Source organism: Anopheles coluzzii, chromosome 2 (genome assembly GCF_943734685.1).
Source record: "Anopheles coluzzii chromosome 2, AcolN3, whole genome shotgun sequence".
Lineage (NCBI taxonomy): Eukaryota > Metazoa > Arthropoda > Insecta > Diptera > Culicidae > Anopheles > Anopheles coluzzii.
Genome location: NC_064670.1, coordinates 93,236,686 through 93,252,951, shown reverse-complemented (window position 1 = coordinate 93,252,951; position 16,266 = coordinate 93,236,686). Strand labels below are relative to the sequence as shown.

The 16,266-nt window shown below is 43.0% G+C and overlaps 1 protein-coding gene across 12 annotated transcripts in view; it reads left to right on the top strand.

The window, feature by feature from the left end:
- Positions 1 to 15,883, top strand: part of LOC120960996 (uncharacterized protein DDB_G0283357) — an 80,377-nt gene extending 64,494 nt beyond the window's left edge. For 3 of the 12 annotated variants that reach the window (XM_049607608.1, XM_049607607.1, XM_040384511.2), the window contains exons 7-19: positions 152 to 229; positions 699 to 917; positions 993 to 1,098; positions 1,313 to 2,311; positions 3,648 to 4,787; positions 5,868 to 5,968; positions 6,090 to 6,213; positions 7,635 to 7,759; positions 7,856 to 8,062; positions 8,173 to 8,275; positions 8,349 to 9,164; positions 9,787 to 9,983; positions 11,648 to 15,883. In XM_049607608.1, the coding sequence (XP_049463565.1) occupies positions 152 to 229; positions 699 to 917; positions 993 to 1,098; positions 1,313 to 2,311; positions 3,648 to 4,787; positions 5,868 to 5,968; positions 6,090 to 6,213; positions 7,635 to 7,759; positions 7,856 to 8,062; positions 8,173 to 8,275; positions 8,349 to 9,164; positions 9,787 to 9,983; positions 11,648 to 11,755 (4,323 nt within the window). In that variant the 3' untranslated portion in view covers positions 11,756 to 15,883. Of the gene's footprint in view, positions 1 to 151; positions 230 to 698; positions 918 to 992; positions 1,099 to 1,312; positions 2,312 to 3,647; positions 4,788 to 5,867; positions 5,973 to 6,089; positions 6,214 to 7,634; positions 7,760 to 7,855; positions 8,063 to 8,172; positions 8,276 to 8,348; positions 9,165 to 9,786; positions 9,984 to 10,204; positions 10,321 to 11,647 lie in introns of all 12 variants that reach the window. The other 9 variants (XR_005752685.2, XM_040384518.2, XM_040384512.2 and 6 more) reach the window with 9 other exon arrangements.
- Positions 15,884 to 16,266: the final 383 nt, after the last annotated feature.

Here is a 16,266-nt window from a genome sequence, read left to right as displayed (position 1 = left end):
TTCCTAGCTCAATTTCCTTTCATTATTGATTAGTTTAGTGTTTCTTATTTGCTACCTTAAGTTTTCTAGTATTAGACAAGTTTGTTTGTTTGTTTTTTATTTAATTTTTTGTGTTTTTTCCTGTTTTCTTTTCCTTTCCGTTTGTTTTTAGTACTCTCCGGCGATACGTTTGAAACCAGGCGAATCGAGCGATAGCGGCTTTTGCTCTTCACCAGCTTTAACTTCACAGGTTAAACATCTTTGCCTCTTTGTTTTTCTTCATTATTTGCTACCCCATGCGATGTCATCATTCGCTGTTTCGGCTAGATGTGCTTCGTTCGGTTTAATTTATAGCATTTTTTTAAACTCATTGTTTCCAAGTCCATGGCGCGCGCACAAAACGGCCCATATCGTAGTCGCAGTATTAGTGTTGCTTTAAATTTATTCTTTGTTGTTTGTTTACTTTTTACTGTAATTAAAATGATAAATGTATGTGTTTTTGTTTGTATGGTGCGCTTTGTGTGACTGTATAGCTGAAACAGTTTGTTTGATAGAGAGGCCCCCGCTGGTGTTTGCAAAATTTGCACATTCCCTGCAACGGGGCGGCCCTACAGCGGGCCATATGGTTGAACCGAAATTGATAAGCAATGTTCTATCGCCTTTTTTCCTCTCCCCATTTCACCGTACTCGGGCCCATCTCCTGTCCCCGCTTGCTCCAGGCCTCCACCTTAGCTAGTCAATCACATGCGGTATCAACGTGGCCACCGCACACACAGGATGCAACGTCAACCGTCGACCGTCCGCACACGATTTCGTCCGCCTACGAGAAGGGCCACCAGCGTCCCGCCCTCACGGTGTACACCTTCCAGAGCCCGGAAACGATCGCCGAAACGCAAAAGTCGCCGGCAAACGTTGCCTGCCGACCGCCGCTACCAGTGGTAAGTGTGCGAAGTGTAGCCTAGCGTCTCTTAAGCTAGCAGCAAGATTAATAACTGGTTTTATGATTGTTTTAGCGCTGCTCCTCCCTCGAGAGACCACTCTCAACGACTTCCGTGAAGAATGCCAATCCCAACGTGCCGCGTCAGTGTCCGTCTCCGATTCCAGCGCACATTACCAAAGGTATGAACGAAAAATGTCGCATTAGTTCGGTGACGAATCGATACAAAGCTTTGCGTGTTGTTTGCTGTTGCGCTCTAGGTTGGAGCGATCCTTTGTTTAATTTATACTAATGGAACCCTCCCTATGAGTGTTCCTTTTACAAAGGAAACTCTAACCTCCAATTGATAAAACAAAACCTCCCACTAATCGCACACGAAACGGACATTTGTTACAGAACACCCACAACTTCAGCCCACCTACGTCAATATGACGGAACTGGCTTCGATGGCTGCTTCTAAAACCACTAACAACAGCAACAATGTTAACAACAACAACAACAACAACAACCATCACACATCAACAAGCGGCAACAATGGAGGTGCCAGTGCGAATAACGTACAGCAAGCGGCCTCACTGCAGTCCCATTCCCAAATCCCATACCAGCAGCAGCAGCAACAGCAACAGCAACTGCACTCGCCCGTCCTCTCGTCCGCCTCCTCGCTAATCTCGCCCGATTCGAACGCGACGAACGCAATCAGCTCGCCGGACGTGTCCGCCTGCAGTACCCAGACGCCCCAGAACACGCCGCAGACCGGGTCGCCCGGTACGCCCAACTACAGCAGCATCGGCTGCGCCGGCGGCGGCACAATCAATCTCGGCTTCCGCAGCACGACACCGTCGTCGGCGGGCGGTGGCACCGCGGCCGTCACACCAAGCGAAAGTAATATTGACACTTCCTCCAACCACACGATCACGATCGATGACAACGAGGAGCATTTTAACAACACCATCAGCACCACCTCCGCGTCCGCAAACATAACATCTACCACCACCATCAGCACTTCCGATACTAGCAACAATTCCTCCTCCAACAACACCACCACCAACACCACTACCACCGCAACTAGCTCTACTAACAAACCATCTCCTCCCCACTGCTCCACCGTCGGCGGGACCGCCGACGCGCCGCCCAAAAGCGTGCTCGATAAGGACAAAGATATACTCAAACGTACCGGTTCAGTTCTAGAGAAAACGTCGCTGTTCGAGCAGCAGATCAACAACAACCAGCTGCACCAGCCGACGGTACCGCCGCCGCAGCAGCAGCAGCTCAGCGTGCCGACGTCGCCCGCCACCCTTTCGACGCGCCACAACGACCCGAACGCACTGTACGGACGACGGACGAACGAAGAAATCTACAAATCCGCCGGTCAGCTGCTGCTGGATCGCGATGCAGGTAAGCGAACGAGCCGCCATCCTCCTGCCCCGTGTGTCCCCATCCTCGTTTCTTCCCATCCATATGTCTTTTTTCCTATCTCTGTAAACTCTCTCTCTCTTACTCTCTGTATAGCAAATTTAACTAACGACACTTAAAGTTCACGTTTGGCAAACACTTTCGTCTGTTGCCATGCGGAAACATTTGCTATACACGGTTTTCTCGTGAAGTCTGCATCGAGTTACGTTTGAAATGCATGTGAAAGGAGATTGAATATTTACAAGCAAAAAAAAAAAAAGAATCTAAAAAATTACTCTAGATTACCTGAAAAGACGTACAAAACAGTCAAAAACATTAAACTGATTTTATTTGCAACTTTTACACTGCACATTTGCATGAGAACAATAATAGTTAACACAAAAAACATACATAAATAACAGCAGAACAGGAAAAACTCACTTAAAATTCAAGCATGAAAAACCCAAACATAATAAGAGTAGCATTTTGCTGCATAATTTGCATTACGTTTAGTGTTGTAAACGTCCTAGAGGTTTATCATGCTTTTTTTGGCAGTTCTTATGTTTTGCACACTGTTTTCACCTTTTCGCTGCTTCCACTTCACTCGCTTTCATCTTTCCTACGCTTGTTTGCACCTATGTCCGTATGTTCTCTATCGTTTGTCGTGTTTTTGTTGTGTTTTGTCGTTTGTTTGTTTGTTTTTTTTTTTGTTCTTATCCGTTTTCTCTTTTCTTTTTTCATTTCTAACCGTTTTCCGTTTGTCTTGTTTATTCACCTGTTTTTGTTGTGTTTGTTTTGTCACATTTACATTTTGTTTTTTTTCTTCTTCTTATTTTGTAACTTTCCTGTCTTTGTATGTATCTGTACCCACACACACACGCGCGCTATGTGTTAATGTGCCTCCTGCTGTGCGTCCTGCTCATTTTCGTTATAATCCACAATACACGCGCGCGTCCGCTGCAAAAAAAACGCTCAATTGCACCATCGAAAACTCACGCAACACGTGCACATTCGATTTGTTGTGTGTTTTGCAACCCACCAAATATCCATTCTAATGCGCATTGAAACACCTCCGCCCCTCAACGACATACTCGGTTGTTCGTTGGTGGTACTTCCGATCCGATGCGTTGTGCGTGCGTTTACTGCTGCTGTGCCCGTGCCCGCTCACTCAATGCTGCCTATATAATTATTCACCGCTGACCAACAATGCAACAATGCAAAAATGCACCCATTCACTCGCCTTTTGCCTCCAATGCACACATATGCGTGGGTATGTTTGTGTGCAAATCGCAAAAAAAAAAAAACAACAAATTCTGCAACTCTGCACCCTCCGCCTTAGACTGCATCGACAAGCAAACGATCGAAGAACTAAACAATCTGATTGGTGAATTAGATCTCTTTCAAAGAGAGCACGAAAATGCTCTGCTACTTCAGCAGCAGCAGCAGCAGCAACAGCAGCAGCACCATCCACACCATCCGCCACAGAAGCACGCCCGCCATCGATACTCAAACGGTGGATCGGGCTCGGGCGATCCTGCATCCGAGTCCGACACGATCCTTGCGAACGGTGTGAATAACAATCACGGTGGTGGTATGCTAGCGTCCGGCCACCGCAATGGTAGCCTGCACGATGCCGAGGACGGTCTGCAGCTGCTGGAACAGCCAACCACTGCCCTCGGTGGCGGTGGTCGGCTACCGTCGTCGATCTCCTCCAGCAACAGCAATCTGGACGAGTACCTGAGCAACCACCAGGCGGCCGACGAGACAAACGGTTCGATGACGAACCTGGCGGCCAAGTACAGCAACCACAATGCGCAGTCCGCTGACACGACCGATTATGCCAGCACGGGCGGCCACTACCATCGCACATCAGCGTACGGGCAGCAGCAGCATCAACACCAAAACCACTCGATCGGGCTCGGGCTCGGCTCGTCCGCCGGTGGCTCCACGCAGGGGCTCGATGGCATCGCGACCGGGTTCGAGAACCCCTCGTTCATGATGGAAAACTACTACAGCCAGAACCGTAGCGAGGTGGTCGTGTTGCGCTGCAAGGACACGAGCCGCAACAGTCTCAACAATGCGCCGGACGATCTGCTGACCGGGAGCGGACTGATGCAGCTGAACGGTACGCCGGTCGACAATTCGCACCAGCAGCAGCAGCAACGGTTAAGCTCGTTCCGCGTGACCACCTCGCGGCCAGCATCGCCCGCCTCGATGTCATCGTTCTTTGGCATTAGTTCCCGGTCGCCAACGCCGTCCCTGTCGCTGCCCGTGACGGCAAACTCGTCGCCACAGCATCATCATCATCATGGCCACAACAACCACCACCATCAGACGGCGACGGCCGAAGCGAATGACCCGGCGGTGGCGCCCAATTCGTCCAATCACGCACCATCGAGCGCTGGTCCGGCACCACCGTACGACGATCGTATCAATCGCAATAAACCCGCCATCACCCCGAGACCTGCATCGTTATCTGGTTTGTTTGTTTGTTTGTTTCACTTCATTTCACTTTCCTCCGACCTTCCCACATCCGTATTTTGGTTCGTTCATTTTGTAATGTATTATAATACCTCATTTTGCATCCTCCATTTAACGCTCGTCGCATCCAACACTTATCAACCACCATGACTTCTTCTCATGCTGTGGCTCACCTTCACCCATCATGCATCGTTCATACCTCATTAACCTAATTTATGTGATCTATAGGGACATCTCGCAGACGAACAGCCTCGCGCGTGGTATACTAATTATGATTAGCTGCAAGTAGTCGAACGACCCGACCGATGTGCATATTCCTTGTTTATTAAGTTTTTGTGTTTTTAATTGTAGTTTCGTTACATGATGTTGTCGCTATGTTGTTAAGAGAGCATTTATTGTTGTTATTCTTCTTCTTTACAATACTTTAATTTTAATTTGTATAGTTTCATAATTTACTATATTACCTTATACAAAACATTATGTTGTTCCAATTGTGTTATCACTGTTTTTGTCTTTCTTTTCACCGTGTTTTGCTGTGTTTGCGCCCTAGTCCTATAATACATGTGTGCATCATACCTCACCGCCTATCAATCACACCTTGTCTCAGTGTTTGCTCTTTGCGTTTGCAATGTACTCTCTGTTGCTAGTTTGGATTTAATTTGTTGCTCTCAGTTCCGTTCTCATGTTCATACATACAGAGCATCACACACACATATTTCAACAGTCATTGCCATATCTATAAGTTGTAGTACGGTCTTCATAAAACAATGAAAACGAATGAAAAGTTCACTATTGAATGTCCCTTTAGCTGTAGCAACTAAATACTGTTCAAGTGTCGCGTGTTAGAAAGATAAAACATATCCTTAAAAAATTAACAACTTTGACACATACTAAACAAGGGATCAGAGGTTCCCAAAATTGGATTTGTATTTACCTGTTGCAGCTACGACTATTTTCTACTTCTTCACTTCACCCCCCGTTGACTAGAGTGTATTAAAAATAATAATCTAATTTGCTTGTTCTTATCCTTCTCCCTTCCACTCTCCCTGCTCTCCCCTAATTAAACCTCCCTTTGCAGGACCGACCCGTGTCACCCGACGTGCGTCCGTTAATACGGTGAAGCCGCCACCGCCGGTCCGGCGCAGCTCAAGCGTAACGCCTAGTCCTAGCGTAGGAACTGTAGGTACAGTACGATTTGGACGTTCGAGCCAGAAGCGACTCACCGGTTTCCGTTCTTTCTTTTTTCCTTTTCTTTTTTCTTTTTGTTTGTTCTTTTTTGTACTCGTTTTCTTTTCCACAGAATTCCACCAACACCACCAACACCACAAATCTTGCCCAGCAAAGCCTAGCTTACACCTCATCAGAAAGTTTACCACCACCACCCGCTTATCTGTTAGATTCGGCCGCCGGAAGTTCACCTAGTAGTGCGTTGTCTTCTTCATCTTTTTACTTTATGTTATTTTTCTCATTTTGCGTAACGATCGATGTACTTAAAAAAAGCCTTGAAAGGGACGCATTAAGCTCATGTTGTAGTATACAGTGCTGCAAAATGTCACTGGCAATGTCATAAAAAATCGAACGAAACAAAATCCATGTCAGCGTCACGTACTCAATTGTGATAATCAGAGGTGATACTCATAATGATTGGTGTGATCAATACATACAATACAATACATGCTTCGTGACATTTTTGCGACCATCGCTTGGTCAGTCACTTTGTCATGACTTTTTTTTTACTACTGTTCATCAGTTCTGCAGAATGTCACTGCTATAGTTATGACAAATTACAACTGAAACAAAATAATGTCATCGTCACGAGCTCTATTGTGATGATTAGAAGTGAGACTCAAACAGTTGTTACGATCATCACATGCTTTGTGACATTTTATGCAACCAACTCTTGGTCAGTCACTTGGTCGTGACATTTTGTGTCGGTGGCCAACATGATGGTCATGGGAGATATGCGCTGCTTGCGAATGGTTCCAAGAGACATAATAAACCTATTTTCTCGCACTGTTTGACCCAACAGACAAACCAAGTAGACAGAGCGAGAAAGCATGCTCATTTTGTTGCTTGGGACCACAGGTCAAGATATTCCAAGAATGGTGTGATTATCACCCACAGAAAATGTCGTGACCAAGTGACTGACCCGAATTGGGTGCTAATCAAAATGTCACCAAGCATGTGATTGAGCCTCCAACTGTTTGAGTCTCATCTCTGATCATCTCAGTTGTGTACGTCAGTTGATTTGAGCTTCGTTTCAGACATGAGTGCTGGTGACTGAAACAGTGGCATTAGGCAGCACTGTTCACAGCCAGGAAAAATCATGATTATGCTTGCCCCGACATTAAGCTCAGCTTGTGAGTCAGAGTATCCCGACTGACTCAAGCACTCGCATGTCGTGTTCGGCATGTCATGCACTTTCATTGAGTATCAGCAATGAGCATCAAGCTATCACGGATATGTTCATTGTTTTCGTTTGTGAAATTCTCGTGATGCTCATGACATTTTGCAGCACTGGTAGTATGCACACTCATTTGGAGTGTCCGTTTATCATAACTGTTGAGTTAGATGTATGATTTACAAGTATTTCCCATTCATCCTTTCCTTTGTGGCTGCATCATTGATTCAGTCAGGCGTCGAATAGATTCACTATTTCATTTGCATGACACTTTGATGCACCCCGGTGTAAAATCGGAACCTGCTAAACCTACTTACGCTCTATAAAAATAATTCCCAAATGGAGTAAATCATGGCGATATACGCAGTTAGAAACGAAGTGTGATTAAGACCATATCCTCCTTCGGAACAATGTTTCTTTGTTTCTCACCCATAAACCATCCAGTTTCAGGAAATGTGGCGGGCACGGTGAAGGCACTGAATGAAATCAGGCACACCCCGGCCAGTCCGGGCGTGTTGCGAAGGGCTCAGCAGCAGAGTAACCCTCCATCCAATCAAGGATCTCCTACGGTAATTAGAGAACTCCATGTTGTGTGTGTGTGTTTCGTCGTGCCTTAAACCTCTGTTCGCTTATTTGTTCGCCATCCATCAATTTCTTACCATTAGCAATACACCAACCAGTACGGTACACTGCCCGCCAACAGGCAGCATGGTCATGATCATATTGCAAGCACGACATCATCATTACCCCCGACTGCTCCTACAGCTGCTGCAGTGACTGCGCCCCAATCACACTATCCCCCATCTCAACACCATCATCACCACCACCCCAGTACACCAAACTCATTCCATGCCACTGATAGTAACAAGCCGGTACTCATCCTTTCACTTTCTTGCTCTTAGTACCCTACTACTACTGTATACGAATTACTAATACTTTCACAATTTTTGGATCGTTTGATCACCTTGCGCCCGGTTTCTAGCTATCGAACCGATCTCCGAAAACGAATCTCCACCAACAGGGAGGAATATACGCACAACCGAAACAGCTATCGACCATGTCCAGCTTCCGCACCTCAAGTCCTGGTAAGGGTAGAGTCAGTGCAACGCGCATTCGGGCAAACGGCTAATTGCGCAACTTCACTTCTCTTTGCCACAGGTCCCCAGAAGCCAAACAGTAGCTTCCTCGCACAGCTAAACGCCAAGATAGCACCGAACAAAACGCCACAATCGCAGTCACCTGTGCCCTACCAACAGTCACAGCAGCAGCAGCAGCAGCAGGCAAACAACTACGGTTACACGACGGCACAGTCCGGCAACGAGCTGATCTACCAACGGTCCACTCCGGTCGATCCGCGAGCGTACAACAATAATCAGCAACACCTTCAACAGCAGCAGCAGCAGCAGCAACAACAACAGTACTACCAACAGCATCAACAGCAGCAGCAGCCCCCGCCACATCCACCACGCGAGGGTAAACATTCAATCTATTCCACCTCTAATCAGCCCACTTCACAGCAGCACTACCAGCAGCAACAGCAGCTGCATCAACAGCAACAGCAATACTATCAAACGCAGTATCAATCGCAGCAGCAACAACCACATCAGCCGCTGCAGTACCAGCAGCAACCGCAATCCTCGCCATACTATTACCAACAACAGCAGCAGCAGCAATCGCAACAGGCGCCTCACAAGCAACACCAACCGCAGCCACAGTACGGTCATGTTCTACCACCCGCCGGGGCTACTAGCAGTAGTGGCAATAGTAGTAGTAGTGCCGGTGGCTATCCAACGCAAAACATTTACGTCTCGACGAACCCGTTCGTCAGTTCCGTCCAAACGTCGTCCGGTAGTGGTAGTGGCATGCCAGTTGGTAGCTACTCACCTTCGTCCTTTGGCAAAGGCACACGTCATCACCACGACGACGGGGCCAGTGGGGGCGGCGCTAGTGGCAGTAGTACCCCGAGTCGGACAAGTAATTTTCTCCTCCCAATCCGTTTTTACAACTCTCTTGACTGTGTTTGTGCGCTTTTGTTTGTCGTTCTTTTCCGTTGCCGAGTGTGTTTGCTGTTCGTTTGTTTTGTCGTTGTTTGTTGCCATTTTGTTTTATATATTTTATATATCATATTTGCCGAACGTTACGCTTTGTTTCTTTGTTTTTTTTTTTTGTTCTGTTACGTTCTGTTTTTTTCTTCTTATTTTAAACATTTCTGTTGTTTTTTCATGTTTTAGTAACATGCATTCCCACTTGAAGAATTGTTTCCTAAAATTCAGTGGATTTTTTTCTAATTTTTTTTTTAGTGTGCAAACTTATACTTTGACGTGCGTTTGTAAAGTAATGAGCCGTAATTGCTTATTCGTAATTTGAAATTCACATAATTTTCCCAATCGACAATCGCTCTTTGTAAAACCAAAAATGTATGCGTGTGCTCATTTGCTGTAGTGTGCGCGGTTGGTAAATTTGAACTTACATATATTTGCGCTTTATTAAAAATACAGTATTTTGTAATCGCATGTACAGCAATGCTATTTGACCTCCAAAATCAATTCCATTAAATTGTAATTAATGGCTATGCCTCTGATCCCTGTTCCTACAGATCATCACAGCCGCAACAGTTCGGCAAACAATAACGGTGCCGCTGGCGGTAGTAGTGGCTCAGCATCCGGTCCAACGCACAATGTGCTCGCCAAAACTAGTGCCGGTTTTCTGGAAAATCTAAATGCCCGACTTGCGGAACAGCGACTATCGGGCAAAGCATTTGCCGTGCGGAATCTGATCAACAGTAAAGCCCTGGTAAGCATTCAATGCAAAGCTGACAAAGGATGTATACATATTTAAAGCGGGCAACGAGACAAAAACACGTGTTTTGTGCGTTTGCTGCAGTCTTCTCTGCCGTGGTACACACATCAAACGGTGTTTCCTCTCCTTTCTTACCAATTTTCTTTTCTTTTCTTGTGTTTTTTTATTTGTTTCAAATTATTACAAAAAAAAAAACAACAATACAAACACGCTAGCACGACAACGGCGAGCGGTACTATAGCCAACAGTTTCACTTTTAAAAGCATATGTGTAGTGTAATAAATGGAACTCAAAATCGTTGACAAGGTCGAGATATGGGTTCCGCCGCGAGGTGAGAAAGTGTGACTGTGCAAGATATTGTTACAATTTTTATCATTCCTTTTTAAAAATAATTATTGCGTGTAAATCGATGTGTGTTTGAACCACACACACACCTTCATAAACACACATACAGTTTGTTTTATTGTTCATCTTTTGTTTCGTCTAACAATATAACATGATTTGGCTCTGTTTTTCGTCACTTTAATCCGTCTCTCTCACCTTTATTACATGCTTTTAAAGCGTCATGTCGCACATCAGCTGTATTACGGATGTGTTGGCAGGATGCATATAAGCTTTTGTAGTTTCCATCTACATTGGAACGAGTGGTTTTGTTTTCGTTTTCGTTCCTTAATTTTGTTTTCTGTTTCTTTAACCTTGTAATTTTGTTTTTTAAACTAATTGCCGCAATCGATTCCCCTTTTTCGTTCTTATATTCTTTCCTTGTTTGGTTTTCTATTTTACAATATAATGGAGTGTGCTTTTAAATAACCAATATTCGATCTGTTCTTGATTGTTTTGACATACATGCAGATTTCGTTGTTTTAGTTCACTTGTACAATGAACATTGTTTGGTTCGAAATAAATTTGTCTTCAGCGTGTAGCAGAATGATCGTTACGAATGTACTTGTAATGTTTAGTATTGCACATACACACAGTATCAGTATGGTAGCGATAGAAAACGAGAAAAAAGCTGAATGTTCATGTCGTCCACCACAGCCAAACGCTTGACTTTACGTCCTTCAAACACAGCAAAAAAATAATAATAAGGATCATCCCTCTTTATTAACTATTTGTCTTTTCCCCATGAGCCTTTGGTTATTCATTCTCTCTCACTTCACCTAAAGTAAAACGCGATTGCTTCTAATCGTACTGTGATGACACCAAAATGTACCAAAAAAATCGCAAACAAAACACCGGTCCACCGGTATATTTAGGAAGCATAATCACAATGTTAATATATTATTACTTCTCACCGCTCAACTCGCTTTTCCGCCATCAGCAAATATATACATATTTTTTAATTCCGATAATCTTGCGGTGGAAGATCACCATCTTTTATTCGCATCCGTAGCCATACACCTCGCTGCTCTACGGGCGCTGCCCGCACCGCGTTTGTGCATATGTGCGAATGTATTTTATCTACCTCGTTACTGTTTACTACACCCATTGCCTTTTGTATCTCCTTTACTATACTTCATATTTGGCCTAACGCTTTTTTCCGCTGCGCGTTCTGATGTGCTTTAACGAATCACACCGAATCAACAGTGCGCCATCGAAACAAACGCCGTTTCTAATCGATTTTTTTTCTTTTAACATTAACTCTCCCCTCATTGCAGCCGGACCCACGGATATGCCACGAGTCGCTTATGGATCAGATAAAACGTGGCGCTACGCTGAAACGCAACCGTACGATCAACGATCGTAGTGCACCAAAAATCCATTAGATTTCTAACGCACCCCCCCCCCCCCCCCTGAACTGCACTACCGCGCTTAAGCCAACACCAGTAAAACACACCCACCTAAGAGGAATATAGAATATGTATACAAAAAGTGTGCGAGCGCGCGCGCGCACCTCACGTGAGAGAGACTAGAGAGCGTGTGCGCTCGGTTTGAGTTTTTTTCTTTTCTTGTTTTTGTGTTGGCGATGCAGTTTCCCCAAATGGAAGCAGCCAATACCGCTGGATTGCCGATCAGATACGAAATGTAAAGTTAACGGTCACTCACATTTATCTGTAAGAAGCTACTGAGCTGAATGTAACCCAATAGGCTGAAGAAAAGATGCATATCGTGTGTGTGTTTTTGCGGGGCGAGAAGATTGATCCGTCGCACATAGTTTCGTGCGGAAGAAACGCAGGTACCTTGAAGGCTGGTTAAGGTATTTATCATTTTCGAGTTTCGTAGTTGTTTATTTTTTCTTCTCTCTCTCTTTGTTTAATTTTCCTTCAATTAATGAATTTTGTTCAGTAAACATGTTTATTCCATTGGGCAAAAAAGAACAAATGATGAAGCAAATAATTAAAATGATCAATTCAATAGAACCGATTCCAGAGCGGATAAATGGCAAGCAAAACTGTGCTAAAATTGTGCTGAAACGATTGAGATATCTGCATTATTCCTATTTGGATCAGGAGCGAACTGAAAATATTTGAATTTCCTATTTCTTTTGCCGATTTCTGCATTCAATGATTACACATTTCAATGTAGCCTTGTATGCCCCCCAGTGTGTAGTTCTAAGAGCTGTTTTTTGTTTTTTTTTTTGGAATTGCGTACTAAAAATCGCAAGAGTAATGCAACAACCAGTGCAACAAATAATACAAGCAGACAGAATTAGCGAGCTGTGAAAAGCTATACAAAAGTGAAGTAAAAGAAGAAAGGGAAAGAGGGAGCATCCTCTATCACACATCATACCCAATATATCAATTATCAGCATAATTCTCGACGTAAGAAATTTTCCTGTTGTATTCAATCAATCAGTGCACGCTGTTGACATGCAAAATCAAACATTGAAAGCAAAAGTTAAACAAAAAGACTTACCATTCGTATCCCGTTCGTATTATACCCAGTACTAACTACTACTGTCTAACCCGTGTTGAATTCGCCAATCTCCACAATCGCCTTATAACCGACATACCAATATACCGAAATAATGATATACATGGTACGTAACTGAATAATAAAGTAAATGAAAGTTCGTTTAGTAGTAAACCCACAACAAGAAATCAAACTCTGCTCGTCCCCTAAAAGGCGACATAAACACATAACAGAAAGGACAAAAGCATTTTAGGGAAGAAGGCAACCAATTCGTCCAACTACAGCCAATTATCAGACGGTGGGAGTGTGTGGGGGTAGTAAGATTATAGAATGCTCCAATTTGCAGCTTTTATAGAGGACTTCTTGTAAGACTAGCGTCTGAAAGTCGTCTGTCTGCATCCAATCGCAAGGCACGCTGCAACAGTGAAAGGTTATCTGTGTCTCATCGCACACTATCAAATGGCTACAGTTTTTAGTACAGTTTTTAATCCACTTCATCTCGTTCACACTCACTCACGATTCATCTGTGTACCAACCACCACTACCTTGAAGGAAATAGTAACATGAAATGCTCAAACTAAAACATGCATACAACAAAACCTAACTAGCGGATGATCCAGCCGAACATATTATCCCTTAGGACGAAACATCATTGTGTCATTTGCGACAACAAAGAACCGGTAAAGACTGACAAGAAGTCGGAAATGCGCAAAATATCTCTTTTATTGATGTGTCTTCTGTAGGTGGTTCATATGTGGTGTAATTATAACAAAGCAAAAAACAAACAACAGCGGAACAGACATACACACACTCCGAGAGCTGTGTGTAGTGCACGTGGTGTTACATTTTACGTGCGCAAAGGAAAGCTAGCTATAGAATTGTAATGTGTATCCTTCTCTGCTGCCGTCACTTTACAATAATCACAATTAACTTACGAAATCAACCAAACCGAACCTTTTTGGGTCTAGATGGATGGCGAGGGGGCGATGCGTGCACGTAAACAACAGCACTAAAACAAACACAAGAAAACAATGGCACTTAAATCGGTAAGCTCGGTTCCTACTGGTTATGTCGCGGCCGGTTGAATGTATTGCAACTGATAGGGCCAAAACTATTGACATTCGGTGTTAGATTGCAGTGCAGTTACAGTTTCACAATATCATCCATTTTTCGCGTCCGCTTAGATACGGACCAGTCTTCCACCAAAGATCAGTAACAATTGGAAGTAAACAGAAGAAAAGACGAAGTATGATTTGCCGTACTAAAAGCGGGTGGATTGTGTATGCAGGAAAAGAAACTTGGATGTAGCAAGGAAGAGAATGAAGAGGGAAAGATGAAGTGTGTACCGTAAACCAAACCTTAGAACAGAGGCTATCTTTATTTTTGAAACCTTTACACCTTTAATGGTTGCTATTTGTCCAATGTTTATTTATACTGTTTTTTTCATTTATTTTTTTCCCTAGTTTTTACCACATTTATTTAATTTATGTTTGCAACTCACTCTCTGCAATTAATTTGCGTTTATTTGTTATTCCCCCCCTTTTTCTTATTTATAATATTATTTTCTTCTTACAAACTTACCTATTTTCCGTTCTTTTTTCCATTTTGAATATCTTTCTATTGTTTTCAAACCCTTGTTCACTTTTTAGCTTATTTATTTGCATTTTTTTGTTTTCTAATATTTTTTTTTTGTTTTATATATAATAAGACTTGTTTTTCCTGCTTTTGTTAACACGTTAATGTAAATAATGAATGTGTGTATGTATATGTTTGGTGTATTGGGGAAACATTTCTCTGCCACGATTGCGATTTAAATTATCCAACCAACACTATTTTAGGTTTTATTCTGCGCTCATTAAAAATCAAAAAACAACTGTTCGAAAACGAAAAGGCGAAAGAAAAAAAGCAAAAATGCGCAACTACGATGAACATTTCTAGATCGCCGATGTAATCGATCACTACCGAGCATCGCCGGTGGTGGAGAGAGAAAATAATAGGTTAACCACGATGTGTCCTAACTGGCAAAAGCAAATCACCTCGAAAGGATGATGATGATGAAACACAATAACTAGCTTCTAGCAAAACAAGAAAAAAAAACAAGTGGAAGAATGCAACAGATAAGCTAAGAGAACGTAATTAACGGTTAAAACACACATATAATTAACTTATGCGACAAGCTAAACCTACTAACCAAAAAGAAAACAAATCAACAAGAAGATCTTGGAATGGAAGAATATAAAACTCGGCGTTAAACTAAAAAAGTGAAACCACGGTGAAAACCCTAACACAACACTGTCTACAATAAAACACCCACAGCGGTGTTGTGGGTGAACCGTGAAGCTGCTAAACATGACAAAAACATATTATTTTTATACATCAAAAAAGTAGTAAGCCCAACAAGTGATCGGAATCAGTTAGAGAGACAGAGAAAAGGTGTGGTGAAGCGAAGGGGGGAACTATGTGGGTTTGATCGATGAACACGGGTCGATATAGCCACGAAGCATTAGTTCTAGTTATACATTATATATACACAATAAATATATATACATATACATCTTATGTATACATAAGGCACTGTGAAGCGGACAATTCGAATGCAAATGGTAGAGCGGTAGAACCAACCGGAACACACTAAAGCACGAGCAAAGCCAACACTGGGCAACCCGCCCCGTTAATGCAAAACAACACACTGTAGATGGTGAATAATTGTAATACTAGCGAGAGCTGCTTGCACTGCACCGCAGCTTCAAGAGCAATGGCAAACGTAAAGGAGGGAAGGACAGCATGACGCAAACCACCTCCCGAGAGGAGCGTTCGAATCTCAGCGATGAATGGGTAATTAAAGGTGAAGAAGAGCGAGAAAGAGAGGAACGAAAACACTTTGTTCATCCATTTCAATAATACGTGTCGAATCGGGGCAGGAAACGGGAAAAATCAAGCGGAAAATAAGTAATATTAATGACAAAACAAACAACTCTACTGTATCATTGTACACTGAAATAAAGAGAAACAAAAACAAAACATCATTATATCAACGAAAAGTATAACTTGTGAAGATGCTTTCTTTTTTTCGAATGCTAATAAGAAAATTGAAGAAAGAAAGCAAAGTAGGAAAACTACGAAAGAAAATGAAGAAAGAAAGCAAAGTAAGAAAACAAAGAAAGAAAACGAAGAAATAAAGCGAAGAAAGAAAATAACGAAAGAAAATCAAGAAATAAAGCGAAGAAAGGAAAGAACGAAAGAAAATGAAGAAAGAAAGCAAAGTAAGAAAACTAAGCCAGAAAATGAAGAAATAATGCGAAGAAAGAAAATAACGAAAGAAAAAGCACGAAGAAAATAAATGCAACACCAATATAAGAAGAAAATTGGCTGCCGCTGCAAACTGATTGTGATATTTCACCAAACGCCATTCCACAGCACCTTT